Source organism: Pogona vitticeps, chromosome 3 (genome assembly GCF_051106095.1).
Source record: "Pogona vitticeps strain Pit_001003342236 chromosome 3, PviZW2.1, whole genome shotgun sequence".
Classification (NCBI taxonomy): Eukaryota; Metazoa; Chordata; class Lepidosauria; order Squamata; family Agamidae; genus Pogona; species Pogona vitticeps.
The window spans coordinates 265,236,353-265,261,524 of NC_135785.1; the positions used below are offsets into that span (position 1 = coordinate 265,236,353).

At 52.9% G+C, this 25,172-nt stretch overlaps 1 protein-coding gene across 2 annotated transcripts in view; it reads left to right on the forward strand.

Annotated features, from left to right (window-relative positions):
* LOC110078098 (short transient receptor potential channel 2) overlaps positions 1-22,329 on the forward strand; it is a 32,072-nt gene extending 9,743 nt beyond the window's left edge. For both annotated transcript variants that reach the window (XM_078390567.1, XM_072993363.2), the window contains exons 3-14: positions 3,182-3,874; positions 5,190-5,402; positions 7,077-7,241; positions 7,758-7,932; positions 9,558-9,761; positions 10,532-10,694; positions 11,882-11,974; positions 12,898-13,090; positions 13,643-13,770; positions 18,268-18,337; positions 18,568-18,700; positions 20,984-22,329. In XM_078390567.1, coding sequence (XP_078246693.1) covers positions 3,182-3,874; positions 5,190-5,402; positions 7,077-7,241; positions 7,758-7,932; positions 9,558-9,761; positions 10,532-10,694; positions 11,882-11,974; positions 12,898-13,090; positions 13,643-13,770; positions 18,268-18,337; positions 18,568-18,700; positions 20,984-21,387 — 2,634 coding nt within the window. In that variant the 3' untranslated portion in view covers positions 21,388-22,329. The remainder of the gene's footprint in view (positions 1-3,181; positions 3,875-5,189; positions 5,403-7,076; positions 7,242-7,757; positions 7,933-9,557; positions 9,762-10,531; positions 10,695-11,881; positions 11,975-12,897; positions 13,091-13,642; positions 13,771-18,267; positions 18,338-18,567; positions 18,701-20,983) is intronic.
* Positions 22,330-25,172: the final 2,843 nt, after the last annotated feature.

Genomic DNA, 25,172 nt, shown 5'->3' on the forward strand with positions numbered 1-25,172 from the left:
CCAGTGGAAGTGCTGGCCCAGCAATGGCTAGGGGAATAAGAACAACAATTCTGTGCTATCTGCTCGATTCTGGCTCACAACGGAGCTTTCTCGGCAGAGCGTCTTCCTCAGAAGTGGCTCACCTTTGCTGGAAGTCAAAAGAGAGAAGCCGAGGAGAGCCAGGCTGTCGGTGACAAACAGCCGAGGTCCCCGGGGACGTTGGGGAAAGGCTTGCCAGGGACTGTCTGCCCGCGGCGTTCATGTGGCAACCCAGCCCCTTGGGGAGGGACAGGTGGGGCCCGCTGCTCTCTTGCCTGCCAATGCCCCCGGCAGGGGAAAACAAGGCGCCTCCCTTGCCAGTCCAGGGAGAGGAGTGGAGATAAAAGCCGCGCCGCCTTGGGCAGAAGCAGGACCCTGGCCTGCAGGCCGCCTCCAGCTTGGACCTTCTGGTTTGGGACCGGCAAGCTTGGGGGTTGGTGGGGGGCAAAACCGGCACCCCCACTGCAAGGCACACCTTTGGGCACAAGGCCGCGGTGAGTTGCTGGCCCCTCAGGTCGAGCAAGATGGCCTCCGAGCTTGATGGCGTCATGGTAAGTCCTCGGCCGGAGCCTCCCCAGCCCTGCTCTCCTCCTTTGGGGGAACCTCGCGGCCTGTCACGGCGCCCCTGCAGGGAGGTGGGTTTGCGTTTTGTCACCAGAGGGGGCGACCCCCTCTCACCCCATGGCCAAGGACAGGCAGAGTCGGGCTGGGTTTGTGTTTGAGGGAGAGACCACTGCCTGCCTGCCTGCCTGGAGCCAGGGAGGGCTGGAAGAGACCCCACCCTGAGACCCTTGGGGGGGGGGCTTGCCCTTGCTGGTCCGCCGTGAACTGAGCAGGGCGGCGGCAGAAGGACCAGCAATCTGACCTCAGCGGGAGGTGCCTTCGGACTGTCCTCTTCGGTCTGTACAGCCAGACGTAGAAGAAAACAGGCCCTAGATGGTGTCCTGGAAAGAGTGATGGACTGAGACACGCATTTGAATCCCCGCTCAGCCAAGGAAGCTCACGAGGGGTGGGTGGCATTGGTAAAACTACTTCTTTAAAGACCTCAAACGCTGGACACTCTTATCAGACTCGCCATATTTTGGAAGCATCCTGCTGGCACAAGACACTTCCATTTCCTCTGCCATTGACCCCTGCAGCAAGGTCCGGCTTGCCCAACTGGGGGGGGGGGGAGGATTTCAGTGCCACCCTGCAGGCTTGCACTGATCCTTCCACACAGCTTCATGCATCCTCCTCGACTTCTCTCACTTCTCCCCTCTCGATCCATGGCCTCTTTCTACCAAAAAGCAGGGCAGGAGCTGAGACAGGGGCGGAGGGAGGGTAGGGTAGGGCAGGCTCCAGGCAGGAGGAATGGTGGAGCGGCACACCAGTCGGTCCAGCCCCAAAGCTTGCAAACCTTCCACTTAGCCGGACGTGAGGGGCTTCCACGTCCTGAACGCCCCCAGCTGCCTCCTTGCAGGCCAGAACTGCTGAGATCTGTTCCAGCCAAGGAACACTGCGCCATGCTGCAGCTCCCAGGGCACTCGGAAAGAGGGAGGCTTCCGAGGCCAAAGAGTGCCCGATGCTGCAGTGTATGCCCCGGGAGGTTGGCGCATCTCCGCAGTCATTGCTGATTAGCAGCTGAAGCCTTACGGAGTGGCTGTTTGCAGGTCAACACACACACACACCCCTCCCTCCCACCTTCCTCTGCAGCTTCCCCAGATGGCCACTTTGCCTGGCGTTGGACTGCTCTGCCTCCAGGTGACTCTTCCCAGCTGTGTACGCCATGGCACACAACCAGGAGAGGCCAGGGGTATGTGTGTGTGTGGGGGGGGGGAGCGAGATGTTCCACAATGCCAGGGATTTAATTGCTGAGCAGGCAATGGGGAGGCCGTGCCCAGGAGAGGCCAGGGAACCGGCTGGGCGGTTCCATTCTTTCCACTGCCTCCAGGCTCAAAACCTTTCTGAGCGGGAGGATCTGATAAACACGGCCACAGAAGAGGGTTCTGCTCTCCGTTCCCTTGCCGCGGGAGGTCCCACATCATGTTGGGGGCCGGGAGACCCTCAGACAAGCCGTCAAGCGTGATGGCGGGCATCCGAATGGACCTCTCCGGAGTGGGATCGATATAAATATTATTTATATTGTGCTCTACACCAGAGCACATTCCAATAGTCAAAAACATGTTTTAAAACCCTGGAGCATGAAAGTAACCCATAATACTGACTCTAAGGGACTTTCTTCCTCCCCTCCCTATATAAGAATTGGGGTTCGTGCCCTACATCGGGGGGCTGGGGGACCACTTTCTGCTGCTCGGGGAATAGCAACTCACCTCCCTGCCTTTCCAGCCCCTTCTCGCCCTCGCTTTTCAGTCCTGGCTGAAATGAAGGAGCTCACCCGTTAAGTTAGTTCCGTTAGCGTTCTGGGAACTCACCTCGAATAAAGTGCCTCGTCGCCAACTAGCTGACTGGCCAAGGATTGGCAAGGCCGCCAGGCGGAGTGGGGAACGGGGCTCCTGTGCCCTTTAACAGCTGTGGGGACAAGGGTGTTTCATCAGAGGTCGCTCGCAGGGCAAACTCTGAAAGGTAGAGGAGGCTGGTCCGCCCTTCCCTCCGAAGCCCTTGACCAAGGGAAGGGGGAGACAGAGAACTTAACTCCTTCCCCCAGAGATGGGCCCCTTCTGCACCTTTTCCTGGAGGCAGGTGTGGGTGGCTTTGGACCGGAGGAGGTGGCAGGGAGACCCCCCACCTGCGCCTTCAGGTAAAGAGTGCTTCGGGAGAGAAACATTAGCTTTCCAGGTGAGCAGCCTGATTGCCTAGTTCACCTCCTGAGTCAATTCCCCCCCCCCAATCATCCTCTCCCCCTCTACAGAGTGCAAACTCTCTCACCTGTGAGCCCAATTAGGGCTCCCTTTCCTGCCCTATCCCCCCTTAATGGATTCTGTGAGGTCATAAATCTAATTCTCTCTCCCCCCACCCCATTTTTTGCCTGATTACAAGCATCTGAAAGGGTCATTCCTGCTCAACAGACATGAGCTGAGCCATCTCTGGTGGACTCTCCTAGCCTAAAGCGCCCAGTATTTTCACCGAAGCATCTCTTGCTCTGCACGTGTATCTTTTAAGCATGAAGACATCTCAACCATAACCACCCGCCAATAATGGCTTTGCTTCTCATCCGATCCTTTAGCCACCCAACTGGAAGGAGATTGTGAACAAGAAGCTGAAGTTCCCGGAGGGTCTTCTCGGCGCGATCCAAGACGGCCACCTGGTGAAGGTCCAGCAGCTGCTGGAGGTGAGTGACGGGATCCTGAGGCAGCTGGACGAGGCCGAGGATCGGGCCTGGCGAGAGGCCCTCAACCTGGCCATACGCACGGGCCACGAGGAGATCACCAAGACTTTGCTGAGGGTGGTGAAGTTCGACTTCCGCCAGGTCCACGAGGCTTTGCTGGTGGCTGTGGACACCAACCAGCCCCACGTGGTCAAGATGCTCCTGGACCGGCTGGACCAGGAGAAAAGCCTCAAGATGGACACCAAGTCCTTCTCACTGGCCTTCTTCGACAACGCCATCGACAACTCGCGCTTTGCCCCCGGCGTCACCCCCCTGACCTTGGCATGCGAGAAGGACCTCTATGAAATCGTGGACATGCTGAGGAAGAAGGGCCACGACATCTCACGCCCGCACAAAGTCTCGTGCGCCTGCTTGGAATGCTCCAACGGCCGGAAGTTTGACCTGCTCAAGTTCTCGCTCTCACGCATCAACACGTACAAGGGCATTGCCAGCCGGGCCCACCTGTCCATCGCCAGCGACGATGCCATGCTGACGGCGTTCAAGCTCAGCCGAGAACTCAAGCGCCTCTCGAAGAAGGAGCCGGAATTCAAGGTCTGTCTTTCTTGCCCCTGGGAGTGGGAATGGGGTGGTCCCGGGTGGGGGTATCGCATCCCTGTGGGTCTTTTTTGACCCTCTCGGCAGCCACCCGAGCAAAATAATTCTGCTCCTGCAGAAATTGGAAACCTGTCCCCTCCTTGGGCCTCACTTGCTTATTCTTCAGAATGGCAAAATTTTGGGAATTCCAGGATAGTTTAGTTTCATATTTGCATCCATCCAACTCTTTCATGAAAGGCAGTCTAGAAAGCAAATATACAGTACATATATATATATAATGCCTCAAAGAGTGATGCTTTAAAGGTGAGTTTCCTGACATTTGGGATTTATTGAATTGTTCTTTTGTTTAATTTTTTTGGTCTTCTAGATGGCCCGTTTGACCACTGGTCTCTCTGGGAGGTGTACAATAAGAAAAGACAAAGCAGGACAGCATAAAACCTGATAAGCTAAAATAAACTAGATGGCTGAAGGTGTTAACTTAAACACAAAAGGGAGCACTGAACAATGACATAAATTAAGAAGTCTGCCTAAAAAAGGTTTAAAAGATTTTTTTTTTTAGTCTCCAGAGAGAGGGCCCTGCAGATCTCAGGCAGCTGTTCATTCTTAATCTGGGCTGTAAGTTCTAAAACAAGAACCCCTTGCTTAGGAAGACAGAGGGAGAAATGAACGGGTTAAAGTGCAGCTCATGTTCAGCAAAGTCATTTTGAACTAACATTGATCTTGCATAGCTGGCAGATGACCCAGAGTTGTTGCAAAGTGATCTGCTTTCATTTAGCCAGGATGGTTCGTGTTTAAGACATTTCTGTGAAGATGGCAGGACAGGGAGATCAGACCTCAACAGGAGACCTATATGCCCGGTGTGCCCTCTTGCTCAAAGCGGTGAGGGTGGCAGCTTTGCCACCGTTTCCTGTCTCCACTGACCCAGGGAAGCTGCTTCTATCTAACTTTTTCTTGAGCTGTGGCTGATCAAAGTCCAGTTTTTGGAAAGCGTGCACGACTCTAATGTGGTTTCACTGCCATGGCTGCCTCTTCCTGGTTGTTTGCAAATAACCCAGGCTCTACGAAGCCATGGCAAACGTTTTCTCTCTCGGGCTGCTGAGAAGTTGCTGGGCAGCTGCACCCCCAGCATTGCTGACCAGGGAGAAAAACCCCACCGCTCCGGCAAGGGCTGGAAACGGCTACAGGCTGTGAGTGAAGCAGGATTGGGGGGGGGGGGGAGGCGCTGTCGAGACATGGGGAGAAGTTCTCTGGGATGCCATCCCCCCAAGCCTGAGGTTGCTTCTCCTTCTCTCCCCCCCCCGCTCCTGCCCAGCCTGAGTACCTGGCCCTGGAGCAGCTCTGCCAGGAGTTTGCCTTTGAGCTGCTGGGCATGTGCCGCAACCAGAGCGAGGTGACCGCCGTGCTCAACGACATGGGGGAGGATGCTGCGGCCGAAGAGGAGGAGGAGGTGGACGAGCAGGCCTTTGAAGAAGGGATCCCCAACTTAGCAAGGCTCCGGCTGGCCGTCAACTACAACCAGAAGCGGGTGAGCTGGCTGGGAGGACGGGGGGGGGGCTTCCTGGACTGCAAGGTCATTTACCATGGCGAGGGGGGGGGAGAGAGGTTAAACGACAGCTGATACCTGAAGATAGTTGCAAAACAGCATTTCCTTGGATCTTTATGTCTTGAATCTTCTGCACCCGCCCTCAACCTAAACCGTGAACGTCTGCTACTGCTGGTACTAGTGTGCCCCCCCTGTTCCAAATAATGTTTGGGCGCAAGAAAGGCAGAGCACGGTGAGAGTTATCCTTGACTCTGATGGGCCCCAGTACCTGTTTCCAAGGCCGGGTCTTAGATTCAGGGTGAAACGGAAGAGTTAGTCCCAGTTGGAGTAGACCCATTGGATCAGTGAGACTTAAACAAGAGGGTGGGCTCGCCAGGTTCCCACTAATGTATTCAGTGGCATTAGAACTAATAGATGGATTGAGCAAGGTTAGAATCAGGGTGGTTTGCTCCTGACTGGAGGCAACGGCCTTCTGCGCCAACAGCTCCCTCATCTGCGTCTCTGACAGATGTGGCCAAACAGCTGCCCATCTGCACGCGTTGCCTGCGGTGGGCTACGCTCGCTTTGCAAACAGCTTCCTGCCCAGGAGGGCTGTCTAAACCAAAGTATGTTGCCACGCGTGCCATACAACCCTGGGTGATCTGACATTTTGACCCATAGAGTGGTTTGCTTGTTTCTAAAGAAATTTGCCACATTGGCATTGCAGAGTTTGGAATTTCTGGTAAAATTTACTGTTGCCATGCAGTAGAAGGACAGAGACCCACAGAGGAAAAATAGCTACAAGTTCCCTATATACAGTCTGTCCCTTTCTGAATAACTGGCACTTAAAGTGTCAACAACTCACTCTGAGACATGTGGAGGAGAAAGAATTAAAATGCTTCATTACTCACAGCTGCAAATAGATCAACAGCAAACAAACAACTGCCACCAACAGACTAAAGAGAGGGGAAAGACACTCAGCAGAGAGAGAGAGAGAGAGAGACGGGGCTCTTTGAAATTAAAAGCTGGGAGGAACGAGTGGTTAGTGCTGGACAGAGAGACAATCACCCCAGTCCAGAAAAAGTCCCTCCCCATCACAAAAGCCACAGACAGCATGCGAGGTTGCAAACAAAACTCTGACAGTTTGAATGGATTTGATGAGTTCCAAAAAAATCTGGAGGAGTCGTCTGATTAAGGAAAGAATGGCGGCATCTTGAAAACGGACAGGTTTATTTCAGAGCGAGCTTTTGTGGGTAACCATCCAATTTGGATAAGTACCTTATGGGTCCTGCAGCTCCCTGCCACCCCAGTTGGTCGTCCCCAAAAAGTTACTTTTCCAAGGTTTGAACCCTCTTCAGAAAATGCAGAACTGGCCTGTAGAATTCACTGCCACAGGATGTGGGAAAGACCGCTAGCTCAGGTGGGTTTAAAGGGAAATCAGAGGAAGCTGCTGGTCATGATGGCCGCTAGTCTGTAATCTCCAAAGTCGGAGGCAGGATGTTCTCTTGATACCAAAGGGCCGGAGGAAACGGCAGGGTGAGACTGTCGCTTCCATGCCTTGCGCCTGCGTCTCTCGTAGGCATCTGGCCTTCCTTTCTTGGGAAGAGGGAGCCCAGCAAGGCGCCCCCTTGTTCTGACTCACTTTGGCTCTCCTTGTGTCGCCTGCTCCCTGCACAGTTTGTTGCCCACCCCATCTGCCAGCAAGTGCTCTCGTCCATCTGGTGCGGAAGACTTCCCGGATGGCGGGGAAGTACCAGCCTCTGGAAAGTTTTCATCTCCTGCTCCATCTTTCTGGCCATGCCCTTCCTGTGCCTCATCTACTGGTTTGCCCCCAAGTCCAAGGTGAGTCATTTACGCCCAGACGTTTCACATCGCGGAAAATCTTAACGCCGTGCGGATGGGGAGGAAAAGACCAATAAAATCTGTACCAAGCCATTGGACTTTGGAAAACAACGGGCCCATCTAGATAAGCCCTAAGCGGTCCACACTATGGGTGCCAGTCCTCGGGTCTCCACAACCCGTCTGTATCATATATATGTACATTTCCGTATCCACACCCCGTCACTGTAGGATTTCCCTCCTCAGGGGTGCTTCTTCAGCTACATGGGGGCTCGGTGGGGAGCTGGAGGGCTGGAGCCAGAGGACACCCTTCTGGTGTGAGGAGGATACATGCAGGGAGGGTACTCTGCAGATTTGCACATGCAGAAATAGAGGCATGGGCCTTTTGCCACGTGGCTGGCTAAAATGACTCAGCTTGGCCCTGATCCGTTCATTTCTGACCAAGCCAAACAGCCATTGTGACATAACAGGTGCAACAAGGGGCACCACGTGTTCTCAGGATGCCTTGTCTGCCGGCAGGTTGGCAAAATGCTGAAGATCCCGGTGATCAAGTTCCTCTTGCACGCCGCTTCCTACGTCTGGTTCCTCGTCTTCCTGCTGGTGGAGTCGCTGGTCCTGGAGCATAAACACGAGATCTTCAAGGGAAGGAACCAAAGCCTGTGGGAGACCTCCCTCCACATGATCTGGGTGGCAGGTAGGGGGGTCAGGGGTGCAAGTGGCAAGGCTGGGGAGGATATCTGCTCGTGAGGAAGACAGCTGCACCCTGGGCTTTTCCCACCACCCTCCCATGTCCATCTTGGCCATTTCAGAGCCTCTGCATTCCCTTGGGCAACCGTGACCCACAGAGGCCGTCCCATGAATTCTCCAAAGCACGCCAAGTGTGAGCACCCTTCCTCTTTTGGGGTACAGTTCCCAGATGACCCCGGCCACCGTGGCCACCAGCCATGTTCCCTGGGTTGTTGTGCAAGGGGTAGCTCACATCCGATCACTTCCACCTGTTTATTCAGTGACCACAGGGTGTGCAAGGCGTGCAGAAAGGGCATGACGGGCACCCACAGGGCTCCAGAGCTCTCCTAGGCAGGCGAGGGAGAGTTGGCAGTGGAAATGGGCATGGACACAGGACTGGCAGTGGGCGGCACCTAACCGAGGCTGGTCAGCAGGGTGGGGGATCCACTTCAGCCTTTAAAGCAAAGCAAAAAAATGCTGCTTGTCTACCACCCTACAGCGTTTAAAGCACTCTTTGGGAGATTTACGAGTTAATTACGCAGGCTATACATGGGTCCCACCCAGCAAGCTGGGAATTCAATTTACTGACCTGAAAAGGAGGGATGGCTGAGTGAACCTCAAGCCAACCGATTGAACCCAGGTGGTGAGCAGAGTCTGGGCTGCAGTAGTGCCATTTAACCACTGCACCACAGGCTCCATGTTCCAGTCCGTCCCAGAACTGTTCAACGTCATCCACCCACAACAGGTTCAGAGAGCTCCTTAAATATCTAGACACCTCCCCCTCCTGTAAATCGGACAGCAGGTTCTCTATGCTGCACCAGCTCCCACCAGGAATGGAATGAGGATTTGTCTGTGGGGTGGGCTCATGGGGCCTCCGAGCCTTGCTGGAGAAAGGATTTGGGGAGAAGCTTAATGAGGGAGGAAGTGGCCGGAGGGCTGATCAGCAGAGGTGCCAGAGCCAAAGAGAGCTCGTTCAAGCAGAGAGCGGAGACTGGAAAGATAATTAAAAACGGTCACACATTAACTTGCTTATTAATAAGCAAAGAAACATTGATTACTTTATCTTAATATTGAATAGAGGGTTTTTAAATTGTGATTTAAATTTATGTCGCGTCTCTACAAAAAAAAGAATGTGGATGAAAATCTCAGTTATGGTTCCACTCCTCCCCTTCCCCCATTTTGAGCTTTGAAGGGAAAGAAATACCTTCAAGAATGTTTGAAAAACAGGGATTTTATTATTCAGCTCATTGATGATTCTGTCTCCCAGCCACAGATTTCTTTCCCTTCACTCTTTCATACTTAAGTAATGTATCACTGGAGAAACTTTGATATAAAAAAAACCATGTTGCATGAAAAACTAATTAAATTGCCCAATGAGGTCGGAATATGCCCAGTTGAGTTGGTAATATAATTGACTGTAATCCAGACCTGCCTGTCTCTGGCGTGGGGTAGAGCACAGCCGAAACGGCAGTGGAGGGTGGAAGGTGGAGGAAGACGCCTGAGCCGAGGCACCAGAAAAAACCCAGGTGATTTTCGGGGACCGCGCACTGCTCCTCGTACCCACCTATGGGAGGGGGCCCCTGTCTCCCCTAGGCTTCTTCTGGTTCGAGTGCAAGGAGGTGTGGATCGAGGGCCTGCGCAGCTACCTGCTGGACTGGTGGAACTTCCTGGACATCGTCATCCTCAGCATGTACTTGGCTTCCTTTGTGCTCCGGGTGCTGGTCTTCCTCAAAGGCCGCTTCTCCTGCCTGGACGAGGGAGCAGCTTCTCCCGAATGCTACTATTACACGGCAGCTGGTGAGCCTTTCCTGGGGTTGCTTTTTGGCACTCACTTGTGTTGTTGTTGTTGACGTGTCTTGTCTACGAGGAGATAAAACTGAAACTGTTGGATCACATAAAATAACAGAATCTCTAAACTGCTTTCTTCTTTCCCCTCCAAAGCTGTTTGTTTTTCCAAATGTGAGAAAATGGGTTTTCCCCACATTCTCCAGGCGTTTTTGTAGCTAATATTTCCCACCAAGGAGGCAAATTCCTGACCATCAAACTAAGAAATCTCGCCTTTTAAAATATTTATTTATTTTAATTATATCCCGCCTATCTGGTCGGTTAAGACCACTCTTATGTATCTAAGATACATTTTATTGTTTAGTCGTTTCGTCGTGTCCGACTCTTCGTGACCCCATGGACCAGAGCACGCCAGGCCCTTCTGTCTTCTACTGCCTCCCAGAGTTGGGTCAAATTCATCTTGGTTGCTTCGCAGACACTGTCCAACCATCTCATCCTCTGTCGTCCCCTTCTCCTCTTGCCGTCACACCTTCCCAACATCAGGGTCTTTTCCGGAGTCTTCTCATGAGATGGCCAAGTATTACTACTTTGGCTGGACTTCCCCCCTGCAGCCAGTGGGCAGTAAGTCCAGTGGGGAGCACTGGACTAGTGCCTGGGACTCCATGGACCCCCTTGTACGGGGTGTGGAGTCTTGCCCTGCCCATATGGCCCAGCTCTCCCCACAGAGCCTGCTCTGCTGGTCCATCCTCCCCGACCCTTGACCCCTTTTTCCTGACCTGCAGAGCGGCAAGAGTGGCGCACGGAGGACCCCCAGTTCATGGCTGAGGTGCTCTTTGCCGTCACAAGCATGCTGAGCTTCACCCGCCTGGCGTACATCCTGCCTGCGCATGAGACCCTGGGGACGCTGCAGATCTCCATTGGCAAAATGATTGACGACATGATCAGGTAATGGGTGCTGGGGCTTCTCCCTCCCCCAAAGGCTGCCCCCCCCGTTGCCTTCTCTCCTTCCAGACCCTCCTCACCATTCCAGTCTCACACACACACACACACACACATCTCAGCTTCAGAATGGAGCTGGGCCAGTTTGCTCGCTCTGTCCTTGTCAACGGGGTGCCTAATTGGAAAAAGATGGGGTCTCGGTCAAGGCAGAGTGAAGCAATGTTGAGCGGGCGTCCCTTGAAAGAGAAGAAACGTTTTTGGAAATCCCTTCACGGGTCGATCTAGCCTGACACCAAAAATGGTTGTGAGGTGGAGCTGGCTTTCACGAGTGGGTTGAGTGCTTCCAGCCGTCCTGAAGGAGACTTAAGACAAAGAAAGAGGAATGAGAAGTCTCCTGGAGGAGAAGTAGGAGGAAAGTAGAGACTAAGAATAGCCATCTGCCTGCCCACCCGATGTGAACTGGGGTGATAGGGAGGGAGGGAGGGAGAGAGGAAGGCTGGCTCTTTGGTCTGCCCACTGCCTGCTCCCGGGTCAGTCCAGTCGTGTGCCGGCTCCCAGGCTCCCGACAGGAGTGACTCTCGAGACGGAGGCTGCCTGCGCAAGTAGGGGGCTGAAGGGTCCCGTGGGGCCCAGCAAGCAAGACTGAGGCCGCCGTAGCCTCTGCCCATGTCTCTGGGGAACAGCAAGGGCTGGGGAGGCGGACCCGCTTCTGTGTGTAATGCTTTCTGGGCTCCCTTCAGCTCTTCCCTTCTTCTGGAGAGGGCTGCAGGGGGTGGATCAAGTGGAGAGAGGCAAGCTCTTTCCCCTCTAACGCAAGACTAGAACCAGGGGACAGGGTGAACAGAGAAAATAAAATTTTTCTTCACCCAGCGGGTTGTTAGTCTGTGGAACTCCTTGCCACAGGATGTTGTGATGGCATCTGGCCTAGATGCTTTTCAAAGGGGATTGGACAGATTCCTGGAGGAAAAGTCCACCGCAGATGACAAGCCATGATGGGGATGTATCATCTCCAGGCTTAAAAGAAGGGTACTTCAAAATGCCAGATGCAAGGGAAGAGAGATCAGGAGACAGGAATCTTGTCTTGGGTGCTGGGGGCCACTGGGAGATCCAGGAAGCTGGACTAGAGAGGCCGCTTGGCCTGATCCAGCACAGGGCTCTTCTTTTTAGGTTCTTATGCTCCCGTCCCTCTCCAGATTCATGTTCATCATGATGATCATCTTGACGGCGTTCCTGTGCGGGATGAACAACATCTACGTCCATTACCAGGAGTCGGAGCGGTTGGGAAGGTACTTCAGAGGAGCCACTAGACCAAGGGATGGGAGATGGGAGATGGGGAGGGGAGGCCACGGCTGCCGTGTGGAGCCCCCCCAGCACATCTGAGGAGGGAGGGGCTGTGCATGGATGCAGGGGGGGGCTGCCTGGAGACCCCCGTGGCTAAGAGTAGCCCGTCGGCTCCCTCTGGGAAATGCCCCCCCCCGGCCCTCATTTTCTCCTCACCATAACCTTGTGTGAGATGGACTCAACCTTCTTCTGCTTGGAGCCCTCCTTTTGGGCTGGGCTACCAGGGATTATGGGTGTTGTAGTCTGGCACATCTGGAGGATACCAGGTTGGAAAGGATGGGATTAAGCTGGGTCACTGGCCTAAGGTAACTCACATGGATTCCTCATGACTGAGAGAATTTGAACCCGTGGCTTCCCACTTTTCATACAACAATCTAACCATAGCAGACAGACTTTCTGTGTTCCCTCCTAAGAGGTTTTTCAGGTAGCAGGAGGGCGGTAAAGCCTGAGGAGAAGCCATTAGTGTGTCACATAGTACGTAATCGGGGGGGGGGGGAGAGACTAACCACTAGGCAAAACTCTGAGAGGAAAGGCAAACTCCTGCTCTACTCCCAGATGCTTTCAGCTTCTAAGGAACTTTTGGGCCTAGTGATGGGGTAGCTATAATGAGGTACCTAGATGGCCTTGGTAGCCAGAGGGGCGGTATAATACGGGTTGAATCAATAAACCAATAAATCATGTCTATGTCTCCCTGTCTCGGGAGGGGTTAAAGAATGACAGCCCAGCCGTTGATGGTCTGAGAGGCCTGTCCAGAGGTCTTGGCTGTGATCTTTGCCTGGAGGTGCCATTCAGATTGCCTGCAGCCCCCAGGGATTTGGGGGAGACTGACCACCACTGTTTTCTCCTCCCTGCCTTGTCGGACGCGCAGCTTCAACGAGACCTTCCAGTTCCTCTTCTGGACGATGCTGGGAATGGAGGAGCACGACGTGGTGGACATGCCCCAGTTCTTCCTGGCTGAGCTGGTGGGGAGGGTGCTGTACGGGGCCTTCACCATCGTCATGGTCGTCGTCCTCCTCAACATGCTCATTGCCATGATCACCAACTCCTTCCAGAAGATTGAGGTGAGGGGGAACCCCCCCCCCGTTGTAAGTTGAGTTACCTGACTCCGTCTTTTGCCTGGCACAGCAGGTGAGCCCCCCCCCCCAGGGGGGAGTGCTTAGATGCACGATAAGGCAACTTCTTCAGGATTAGGAGCAGAAAAGCCCTCAGAATTTAATCATATCTTATTGTCCTGCCAATGGGAAGTTAACCCTAGGCTTTGTTTGCACGTGCGCCTCTGGAGTGGTAACTCTTAGTCCCCTTCTAATGGTGAAGCTGGTCTCCCCATTGCCTGTTTCTGCCCGCAGCCTCTTCATGCAGTGAGCACACAGCCAGTTCAGACACCCTGAGGACTAGTGACCCTAAGTCCCTGAACAACTGGGAGAGGCTGGTTTTGTAGTGCTCGCGGTGCCTGAGAGAGTTTGCCGGTCCTTGTGCTGCCATCTTGAGGAGGGGGCCGCTCACCCTGGGAGGCAGGGAGGGGGGACAGGGGGTTGCTCAGCCTGTGAGGGCAACGAGTTCCCTGGGGTTTCATGAAACGTCCGACTCTGCCACCTCCCTCATGTGCTCCACAGAACGATGCGGACGTGGAGTGGAAGTTTGCCCGCTCGAAGCTCTACCTGTCTTACTTCAGGGAGGGTCTGACCCTCCCGGTTCCCTTTAACGTCATCCCGACTCCCAAGTCTGTCTTCTACGCTGTCAGGTAATTTGGCCGCGGGGTGCCAAGCTGCCTCTGGGACCCCCCCTTCCCCCCCCGCAAAGCACCCTCCCTGCAGCCCCTCACACTTAATGTCCTGCTGGGCGGATCTCTTCCCACCTCTCAGCGGACAGGAGGAGAAGGGGGGTCTCCCCCCCTCAGGTGAGCATCAGCTTTTTCCCAGCTGGGGCCCTCCAGATATTGGGGGGGGGGCTGCATCTCCCATCCTCCTTGGCCTGGAAGGTGTTAGCCATTTAAAATCACAGCAGAAGCTTTTCACCTTACGAAGGTTTGGACCAGAAGCTCCAGCCTAGTAAAGGCACACAGGAAGATACCAGCCGCTCAGAGTGGTATAAATATATCAGATGGGCGGGATATAAATCTAAATAAATAAATAAATAAATAAATAAATAAATAAATAAATAAATAAATAAATAAATAAATAAATATAAATATACAGAGAGTGTGTGTGTGTGTGTGTGTGTGTGTGTGTGTGTGTGTGTGTGTGTGTGTGTGTATATATATATATATATATATGTGTGTGTGTGTGTGTGTGTGTGTGTGTGTGTGTGTGTGTGTTGTGTTTAGTCGTTTAGTCGTGTCCGACTCTTCGTGACCCCATGGACCAGAGCACGCCAGGCCCTTCTGTCTTCTACTGCCTCCCGGAGTTGTGTCAGGTTCATGTTGGTTGCTTCGCAGACACTGTCCAGCCATCTCATCCTCGGTCGTCCCCTTCTCCTCTTGCCATCACACCTTCCTAACATCAAGGTTTTTTCCAAGGACTCTTTTCTTCTCATGAGATGGCCAAAGTACTGGAGCCTCAGCTTCAGAATCTGTCCTTCCAGTGAGCACTCAGGGTTGATTTCCTTTAGAACTGATAGGTTTGTTCTCCTTGCAGTCCAGGGGATTCTCAAGAGCCTCCTCCAGCACCACAATTCAAAGGCATCAATTCTTCGGCGGTCTGCTTTCTTTATGGTCCAGCTCTCACTTCCATACATCACGACAGGAAAAACCATAACTTTGACTATTCGGACTTTTGTTGGCAAGGTGATGTCTCTGCTTTTCAAGATGCTGTCCAGATTTGTCATCGCTTTCCTCCCAAGAAGAAGGCGCCTGTTAATTTCAGGGCTGCTGTCTCCATCTGCAGTGATCATGGAGCCCAGGAAGATAAAATTTGACACTGCCTCCATATCTTCCCCTTCTATTTCCCAGGAGGTGATGGGACCAGTGGCCATGATCTTAGTTTTTTTGATGTTGAGTTTCAGACCGTTTTTTGCACTCTCCTCTTTCACTCTCATTACAAGGTTCTTTAATTCCTCCTCACTTTCTGCCATCAAAGTGGTATCATCTGCATATCGGAGGTTGTTGATATTTCTTCCGGCAATCTTAATTCCGGCTTGGGTTTCTTCCAGTCCAACCTTCCGGATGATGTATTCTGCATATAAGTTAAATAAGCTGGGGGACAATATACAGCCTTGCCGTACTCCTTTCCCAATTTTGAACCACTCAGTTGTTCCATGACCAGTTCTAACTGTTGCTTCCTGTCCCACATATAGGTTTCTCAGGAGACAGATAAAGTGGTCAGGCACTCCCATTTCTTTAAGAACTTGCCATAGTTTGCTGTGGTCCACACAGTCAAAGGCTTTCGCATAGTCAATGAAGCAGAAGTAGATATTTTTCTGGAACTCTCTGGCTTTCTCCATAATCCAGCGCAAGTTAGCAATTTGGTCTCGAGTTCCTCTGCCTCTTCGGAATCCAGCTTGTACTTCTGGGAGTTCTCGGTCCACATACTGCTGAAGCCTACCTTGCAGGATTTTGAGCATAACCTTGCTAGCGTGCGAAATGAGTGCAATTGTACGGTAGTTGGAGCATTCTTTGGCACTGCCTTTCTTTGGGATTGGGATGTAGACTGATCTTTTCCAATCCTCTGGCCACTGTTGAGTTTTCCAAACTTGCTGGCATATTGAATGTAGCACCTTAACAGCATCATCTTTCAAGATTTTGAATAGTTCAACTGGAATGCCATCACCTCCACTGGCCTTGTTGTTAGCCAGGCTTTCTAAGGCCCACTTGACTTCGCTCTCCAGGATGTCTGGCTCAAGGTCAGCAACTACATTGTCTGGGTTGTCCGGGATATCCAAATCTTTCTGATATAATTCCTCTGTGTATTCTTGCCACCTGTTCTTGACATCTTCTGCTTCTGTTAGGTCCCTCCCATTTTTGTCTTTTATCATGTTCATCTTTGCCCAAAATGTTCCTCTAATATCTCCAATTTTCCTGAACAGATCTCTGGTCTTTCCTTTTCTGTTATCTTCCTCTATTTCTTTGCATTGTTCATTTAAGAAGGCCCTCTTGTCTCTCCTTGCTATTCTCTGGAAGTCTGCATTCAATTTTCTGTAACTTTCCCTATCTTCCTTGCATTTTGCTTCCCTTCTCCTCTCTGCTATTTCTAAGGCCTCGTTGGACAGCCACTTTGCTTTCTTGCATTTCCTTTTCTTTGGGATGGTTTTCATTGCTGCCTCCTGGACAATGTTACGAGCCTCTATCCAAAGTTCTTCAGGCACTCTGTCCACCAAATCTAGTTCCTTAAATCTGTTCTTTACTTCCACTGTGTATTCATAAGGGATTTGGTTTAGATTATACCTGAGTGGCCCAGTGGTTTTTCCTAGTCTCTTCAGTCTAAGCTTGAATTTTGCTATGAGAAGCTGATGATCAGAACCACAGTCAGCTCCAGGTCTTGTTTTTGCTGACTGTATAGAGCTTCTCCATCTTTGGCTGCAGAGAATATAATCAATCTGATTTCGATATTGCCCATCTGGTGATTTCCATGTGTAGAGTCGCCTTTTGTGTTGTTGGAAAAGAGTGTTTGTGATGACCAGCTTATTCTCTTGACAAAATTCTATTAGCCTTTGTCCTGCTTCGTTCTGAACTCCAAGGCCAAACTTCCCTGTTGTTCCTTTTATCTCTTGGCTCCCTACTTTAGCATTCCAGTCCCCTAGAATGAGAAGAACATCTTTCTTTGGTGTCAGTTCTAGAAGGTGTTGTAAATCTTCATAGAATTGTTCAATTTCAGTCTCCTCAGCAATGCTGGTTGGTGCATAAACTTGGATTATTGTGATGTTGAATGGTCTGCCTTGGATTCGTATTGACATCATTCTATCATTTTTGAGATTGTATCCCATTACAGCTTTTCCCACTCTTTTGTTGACTATGAGGGCTACTCCATTCCTTCTATGGGATTCTTGCCCACAGTAGTAGATATGATAATCATCTGAGCTGAATTCGCCCATTCCTGTCCATTTTAGTTCACTGATGCCCAGGATGTCGATGTTTATTCTTGCCATCTCCTGTTTGACCACCTCCAGCTTCCCAACGTTCATAGATCTTACATTCCAGGTTCCTATGCAGTATTTTTCTTTACAGCATTGGACTTTCCTTTCACTTCCAGGCACGTCCACAGCTGAGCGTCCTTTCGGCTTTGGCCCAACCACTTCATTAGCTCTGGAGCTACTTGTACTTGTCCTCCGCTCTTCCTCAGTAGCATGTTGGACGCCTTCCGACCTGAGGGGCCCATCTTCCAGCGTCATATCTTTTAGCCTTTTGTTTCTGATCATGGGGCGTTCTTGGCAAAGATACTGGAGTGGCTTGCCATTTCCTACTCCAGGTGGATTGCATTTAGTCGGAACTCTCCACTATGTCCTGTCCGTCTTGGCTGTCCCTGCACGGCATAGCCCATAGCTTCTCTGAGTTACTCAAGCCCCTTCACCACGACAAGGCAGCAATCCATGAAGGAGTATATATATATATATATATATATATATATATATATATATATATATATATATATATATATATATATATATATATATATATATATATATATATATATATATATATATATATATATATGCACTAGGTAAATATGTACAGCAAGTAAAGTGCTCCCTGGAAGGACAGATCCTGAAGCTGAGGCTCCAATCCTTTGGCCATCTCATGAGAAGAGAAGACTCCCTGGAAAAGACCCTGATGTTGGGAAAGTACGAAGGCAAGAGGAGAGAAGGGGACGACAGAGGACGAGATGGTTGGAAAGGGTCATCGAAGCAACCAAGATGAATTTGACCAAACTCCGGGAGGCTGTGGAAGACAGGAGGGCCTGGCGTGCTCTGGTCCAGGGGGGTCACAAAGGGTCGGACACAACTTAATGACTAAACAGCATAGGAACATAGACATAAGCATTCAGCCGTCAAACAGACAGAATGTCAGCATGACGATCAAAATAGAACCGTGAAGGGTGCCCTCACCAGCCTCTTAATTGATACGGCCTCCAACCCATCAAATGAGTGGTTCACCTTGTGGTCGTTACTTTCACCCGGCCCTGTCCTTCTTGTCCTGTAGGCAGTGACTCCATCACTCCACCCGCACCAGCCCCTTGTTCATTACACTCTTCTCAGAGAGGGGCCGGCCTGGGTCTCTGCTAACCCTCCTGCCTTCTGCGTTCCACAGGGGCCTCGTTCGCTTCTTGTGCTGCTACCGACCCAAAAGACAGCAGAAGTACCCTCCGATCCACACCATTGTGAGTGCCTCTGCCATACCGTTTGTGCACTGGGCCTTGGCTGCCAAGTCCTGCCTTTCCTGCCATGTGTTTGTGTCTGTGGGGGGGGGGGTGTTTTGCGGCTTTGTGGGACGGAAAGGGGACCTTTAGATAAAGTCTCCCAGGGCTCGTTGCGGGTCACCCTGGCTCTGTTCGTTTGAGGGTGGAGCCCTGCCAGCTCAGTGACTCCGCTCTCCCGCCTCTCCCCACAGTCGAACCCCTCCCTGGAAGAGGGGAGCCTGCGTGCCGAGAGCCGCCTCTCCTACCGGCGGCAGGTGCTCAAGGCCTTGGTGCAACGGTACATCGACACCGCCAGGCGGGAGTTTGAGGAGGGCCGGAGGAAAGGTGAGTGGCCCCAGGTCAGACGAGGGGCCCTGCTGGGATATGCATTGCTCCTTAGAGTTGCAGAGTTGTTCGTTTCTGGTTAGAAACCCTTCTGCTGCCCAGGGAAAGTACAGAGGCTCACAAAAGGAGAATAGCTTAAAGTTCCACAGATAGTTCACCCCCTTTTCTCATTAACTGGCACTTACAGTCTCAGTAACTCAATCTGAGACATTGGTAGGAGAAAGAATGAAAACGTTTCATTACTTACAGCTGTAAACAACAGCAAACGAACAGACTGACATCAGCAGACTGAAGAGAAAGAAAACAACAGTCAGCAAACAGGCAGGCCTTCCTTTGAATTTAGAGGCAGGGAAGGAACTATTGGTTAGTGCTGGATAGAAAGGGAGTCACCCCAGCCCAGAAAGGCCCCTCCCAACTGCTCAAGCCACAGACAGCGTGCAAGGATATAAAAACCCCCAGAGTCCCAGGACAGGTGATGGTGAAGCCCTCTCAGGAGTCTGGAGTGTCAGCATAGCCAATGGTGATGGATGATGATGATGGGGCATGCAGTCGGTAGTGATGGATCCTGCATCTGTGAGTGGAAGCTTGGTACGATGGGGTCTTTTCTGCTCTCTGTGATCCCAGCCTTGTAAACCACATGGCATGCACCCCCCTCACCCCCACCCCCAGTTGGTTGTCATGGCTTCTCCCTGAAGTCTTCCTCCAGGCCAGCAGTTGTTTTCTCCAACATTTGCCACCAGGCACCCACCCCTCAAGCCCCCACCCTTCCCAAAGGCTGCCGGGCATCTGGGGGGTGGGGGGTGGGGGGAGTCTTCCTCACTCCTTCTGGAGACCACCTTCTTCAGCTTTGCCTTGAGCGTGATGGCAAACTCCGGACTGTCTCTCTGGCTCTTGATTCGGCCACCATTGCCTTTGGTCCATCTGTCTGGAGAACAACTCAGCTCCTCTCCCCCTTTTTTTCTTCCCTGGCCAACTGAGACCGCTTTCCCTCTCCCGCTGGTTGCAGCTACGTATACACTCTCTCCAACCCACCCCTTTCGGGCTCTTTGGCCGTGTTCTGAAGGTTGTTCTTCCTAACATTTCGGCAGTCTCTCTGTGGCCATGGGCATCTTCAGAGGACAGGAGTCAGAACTCTGTCTGTGCTCTGGTGCAGTTTTGTGAGATAATCAAGTATTTATAGTATTTATATAATCACCCAATCTCCTGAAAAGGACAAAAGCTGATCCCACAGCTATAAAGGCTCAACTATCCCACAAAACCGCACCAGAGCACAGACAGAGTTCTGACTCCTGTCCTCTGAAGAGGCCGGCCACAAAAGAAACAAATCCTTCATCCAGAAGACCAGTTTGATCCAGACAGACCGTTCTGGTGACTTTTTGCGTACATTATTTTGTAGTTTTGACAAAGTCAGATAGTGATTGACAGCACGAGGCTCCTCCAAACTCATTTATTCGGTGACATCGTTCCATGGACACAAAGTCCACAGAGATGTTTTTAAAATCCCGGAATCAGATTGTGTTAGCCCTTTCTGCCTGTTACCTTGACGTGCAAAACTTGCAAGCCTCTAGCAGAGAGCCAGGCTTCCCTTCTTCCCTTGTCCTCTTTCCTTCCATATGTTTTGCCTGCCGTCGCCTTTTCTGTCCTTGGGGCCACGATAGGACAGAAGAGTTCTTTTTGGTCTTATTTATTTGGGGAAAGAAGGATTTTGCAGTTTTACTGAAAGATCCGGATTGGGACGCTGGCTCCTTTTTAGCTTTTAACTTTGCCCAAGAAAGGTTCAGAATGTATATTGAAAAAGGGGGGAACTGCCAGGCAGGAGCTTCCTGCCCCCGCATTACTCCGTGGCGCCGAAGGGCTTCTGAGTTGTGGCCGTGCCAGGAGGCCCCGATCCTTTTTACCCCCGGCCTCGCTCTGGCCTTCCCACCTGAAGCACCTTCTGGCTGCATTCAAATAGGCGCGGTCGGAGTCTTGTGCTGGAGAGACCATCTCGAAGGGGAGGTGGGGGGGGGGGATTCCTGCCGGCAGGTCTCGAGACCATCGCAAGCCTTCCTCGCGTTCCCACTCTCAGGACCCCCCAGACCTGATGAGGGGCAGAGGCGGGGAGGGGAAGCTTGAGGGCCCGGGGTCTTTGGGTTCCCGGGCTTGGGAGGAGGAGGAGGAGGAGGAGGAGGAGGAGGAGGCCGCCGGTGACCCGGAGTCCCAGGAGGGGGGGGGGGCGCGGCGGTGCCGGCGGCGGAGGGGGCCTCCCGCTGCCTTTCCCACGCGCGTGTCTTCGACTCGCAGATCTCGGGAACCGCCTGACGGAGCTGAACAAGTCGGTGCTGCGCCTCCACGCGGAGCTGAAGCAGCTGCGCCGCAACCTGGCGGCGGCCCAGGGGGGACAGACCTCCCACCCGCTGGACGGGGCCAGCGTCCTGCGCAGGTACATCATGAAGGTGCGCAACAGCTTCCAGAGCTGCGAGCCGGAGGCGGGCAGTTCGGGCCCGGCGTCCCCCGCCGAGGTGGTGGTGCATCAGGAGGGGGAGGCCCTCCCCGAGGAGCAGGAGGGGCCCCCCTCGTTGCCCCGGGAGGACCCCGAGGAGAAGCCCCCGCCGCCGCCGCCCGCGGCAGACCCCTCGCCGGCCAGCGAAGAAGGGAGCCTTCCCCCGGCCGGGAAGGACGAGGAGCCGGGGCCGGAGCCCTCCTGAGCCCCCGGAGAGGAAGGAGGACGCGTCCCGTCCGGCGTGGAAACCCACCCCAGCGCTGGGCGGGGTGGAGTGGGGGGGGGCGCCCTCATTGTCGCTCAGTAGCAAAGCAGGCCGGTGGCCCTCTTGTTTCGGGGCTGTTCTGTCCTTTTCCCTGCATTTCCTTTGGGGTTGCTTCTTTTCGTCACCCCGACTTACCCTCTCTTGCCCCAGTGCCCCCCCCCAAAAAAAAACTCTCCAGCAGAGTTGAGTACTACCTTGCTCTGAAGGCACCAAGTGGCCGGTGAAGGCTGGCTCACGTGAAGGGCGGCCCTTTAATCCCCTTGGGGTGCCTGTTGACCCCCCACTCACCCACCGCCAAGAGAGGGGTGAGATTAGCCCTCAGGAGACCTCCTCCGCGGGTGCGTTCACCGTCTGGGGCTGGTCTGCCCCCCCCCCCCATGCACGGGGCCCACCAGCGGACATATTGAAGAGATTTGGGGAAAACCCCACCACCACCTGTGATGGGATGAGGAACAGGAGACGGGAACTGCAGGGGGAACTTTCGTGGAGGACGAGAGGACAGGCCCACCTGGCCCATCGCTCTCTCTCTCTCTCTCTGCCCATTCCTCATACCTGTGGCAGCTCTCCCACCCTAAGGGACCAGCTGCCAGTGGCAGAAAATCAGAGGGGAAGCCTCTACCAGAGTTTTTCGCCACCCCCCACCCCACCCCCGCAGGTCTTGATCTGCCGAGGGTGGCCGGGAGCCCATTGCTTCTGGGCATCAGTGAGACCAATACAGCCAGTCTCCAAGGAGAGGCCCCAGCCCAAGCAAAAAACACCCTGTAGCAACTGAACCTTTCTGAAGAGGTCATACGTACTTCAGAGCGCTTGCTGCCTCGCATAATTTAATAGTCAAGGAAATGTATGTTATTAACGAAATGCAATACATATTTTCTGATTCTATGTGTTGTGATGCTTCTTTCTTCTTGTCAATTATTAGATGGGCAGTGATGAGGCATATTGCCAAGGCATCAGGATTATTCATAAGCCTGGATGTAACCTGGGGCTTGATCCTGGAAACCATTTGGAGAGGTTGCCCAGAGTTTTGGGGTTCAGTGTCATCAGTATGCTGATGGCACCTCCCTCTCCCTCTCCCTGCCACCTAGGCACAAGCTGAATATGAGCCAACAGTGTGATGTAGCCACAAAAAAGGCAAATGTTATTTTAGGCTGCATGAACAGAAGCGTAGTCTCAAAATCCCATGAGGTTCTAGTTCTCCTCTTTTTTTTTAGCACTGGTTAGGCCTCATCTAGAGTCCTGTGTCCTATTCTGGACACCGCAGAAGGATGCTTGTCAGAAGGATGCTGACAGATTGGAACAAATTCAGAGGAGGGCGACAAGGGTGATCAGGGAGATGGAAACTAAGTCCTTTGAGAGAAGACTGAAAGAACCGGTCATGTTTAGCCTGAAGAAAAGAGGACTGAGAGGAGACAGGACAGAACGTTTCAAAGACTCGAACGGCTGTCATCCAGAGGAGGGGCAGGATCTGTTCTCGATCATCCCAAAGTACAGGACACATCACAATGGGCTCAAGATTACACAAAGCCAGATTTAGGCTAAATGTCAGGAGAAATCTCTTTACTGCTAGAGCAGTACACCAATGGAACCAATTATCTTGAGAGGTGGTGAGGGCTCCAACCCTGGAGGCCTTCAAGAGAAATGCAGGCAACCACCTGGCAGATCTGCTTCGATTTGTATTCCTGCACTGAGCAGGGGGTTGGACTTGATGGCTTTGGAGGGCCCCTTCCAACTTCATGCTTCGGTGATAAATCCGAGGAAGGTGTTTCGGGTCTAGATCAGTGTCTGGTGTCAGTCATGGACTGGATGAGGGTGAATAAACTTAAAACTTAATCCAGACAAGACAGAGGTGCTCCTGGCCAGTCAAAAGGCAGATCAAAGAATAAGGATGCAGCCTGGGCTGGATGGGGTTACGCTCCCTCTGAAAACACAGGTACTCCTGGATTCGTCTCCGAGTCTGGATGCCCAGGTTTTGGCCATGGCCAGGAGTGACTTTTGCACATTAAAACTTGTGCACCACCTGCGCCCATTCCTGGAGAGGTCTGATCTGGCCACAGTGACACTGGCCTTAGTGACATCCTGGCTGGATTACTGTACAGTAATGCACTCTATGTGGGACTGGAAAGTTTCAGAAAGTTCCTGTGGGTCCAAAATGCTGGAGCCAGCCTGCTAACTGGGACTGGACACACGGATCACACGACCCTGCTGTTACAGCTGCTCCTCTAGCTGCGGCTCCATTTCTAGCCACAATTCAAAGTGCGGGCTTTAGCTCGAGTCCAAGCAATCACAAGGACCGGCTCTCCCATTATCGAGAGAGGCCTTTCTTTTGGACCCACCACCTCCACAGGCACGTTAGGTGGGGAGGAAGGTGTGTCCTTCTGAACTTCTCTCACACCCCGTTAACAGCTGGGCACCATGAGGCAGCCCTGTTCCGCACGCCAGTGTGTGGGCAAGCAAAGGCCCGGTGGCTGGGGTGTGTGTGTGAGGGGCTTATCTCCTGGGCAGCAAAGGCTGAGTTATCAGGAGAGCGAGGCCTGGCTCTGTGGTGACTCAGCAGAAGAGGCAGCTGGGCAGATCTGCCGAGTCATGGTGCACGGTGGAGGAGCCGCTCCCCCCCCCCCATCAAGCCGAGTGGAAACCTTATGGAGGGGGTGGCTCTCCTGCATCGCCGCCATCACCACCTCACGGCCCTTCCAGACACCCTGAACTTCACCAACGGCTTTCTGCTGGCAAAACAGAGAGTGCCACCCTATCAAGCCAGTGTGTGTGTGTGTGTGTGTGTGTGTTGTTGCATGAAGTCCTGGCCCCTCGCAGTCACCGGAGCCCATGAACTGGACCCCTTCCTTGGCCGGTCCTCAGCCTGGAAGGCGTCCCAGCGGGGGGCAGGCCACAGCACTCGCCTCCGACAGCTAAACAGAAAGGGAGGTGTGGGGCTCCGGTCACTGCGCGCCCCCCACGCCTCGTGAGGTGCAAGGTTCATTTACAAGAGCCAGCCCACAGAGCTCTCCAGGAGGTGCAGCCGGACTCTTCCCCCCCCCCCTTTGGTGGCCTCTCATCCCTTTCCCATCATCTTTGTTTGCTTGCTTGTTTTATTTATAGGCCTCCTTTCTCCTGATAAGGGGACTCAAGGCAGCTCATAATGTTGGGGGGGGGGTTGTGGGAGGGGGGGAGGGGTCTCCATAAGTCAGAATCAACACGAGGGCACACAATCCATACATGAAAACATGACTGAAACGGATTCAAAGCCACAAGGCCCAACAATGCATCTCGAAGCCCCACTCAGGCAGACAGTCGCCGAGGGAAAGTTGGCCTGAAGAGAGGTGCCTGCTTGCGGGAGGACAGCCAAGATGGGACTGAGCTCCAGTGGGAGGGAGTTCCAGAGTCTGCAATCAGCCTCCTGGAAAAGCAGCTCAAAAGGGGCACCTGGACGCTTTGATTTTAGGGAAATGTGCCACCGGGAGGGATGCTCCCGCCCTTCCCTCGCCCTCTTGGCCATCCCCGAAGACTCTAGCAGACAGAAGGGAAAGAGAGACCCTCTCTCCTTCCAACGAAGGAGTCCACCGCCCAGTTAGGGTGACATTTTTTGCTGTCTCCACGTTCCAAGGAATCTAAACTTCCATGTCTCCTTCCTGGCAGCATGTGAAGGTAGGAGACACAGCACCACATCTGTCCCAGTGTTTTGGTTTTGTGCTCGGTTGCTCCGTTTTATATCATCCTTGTTTCATGCC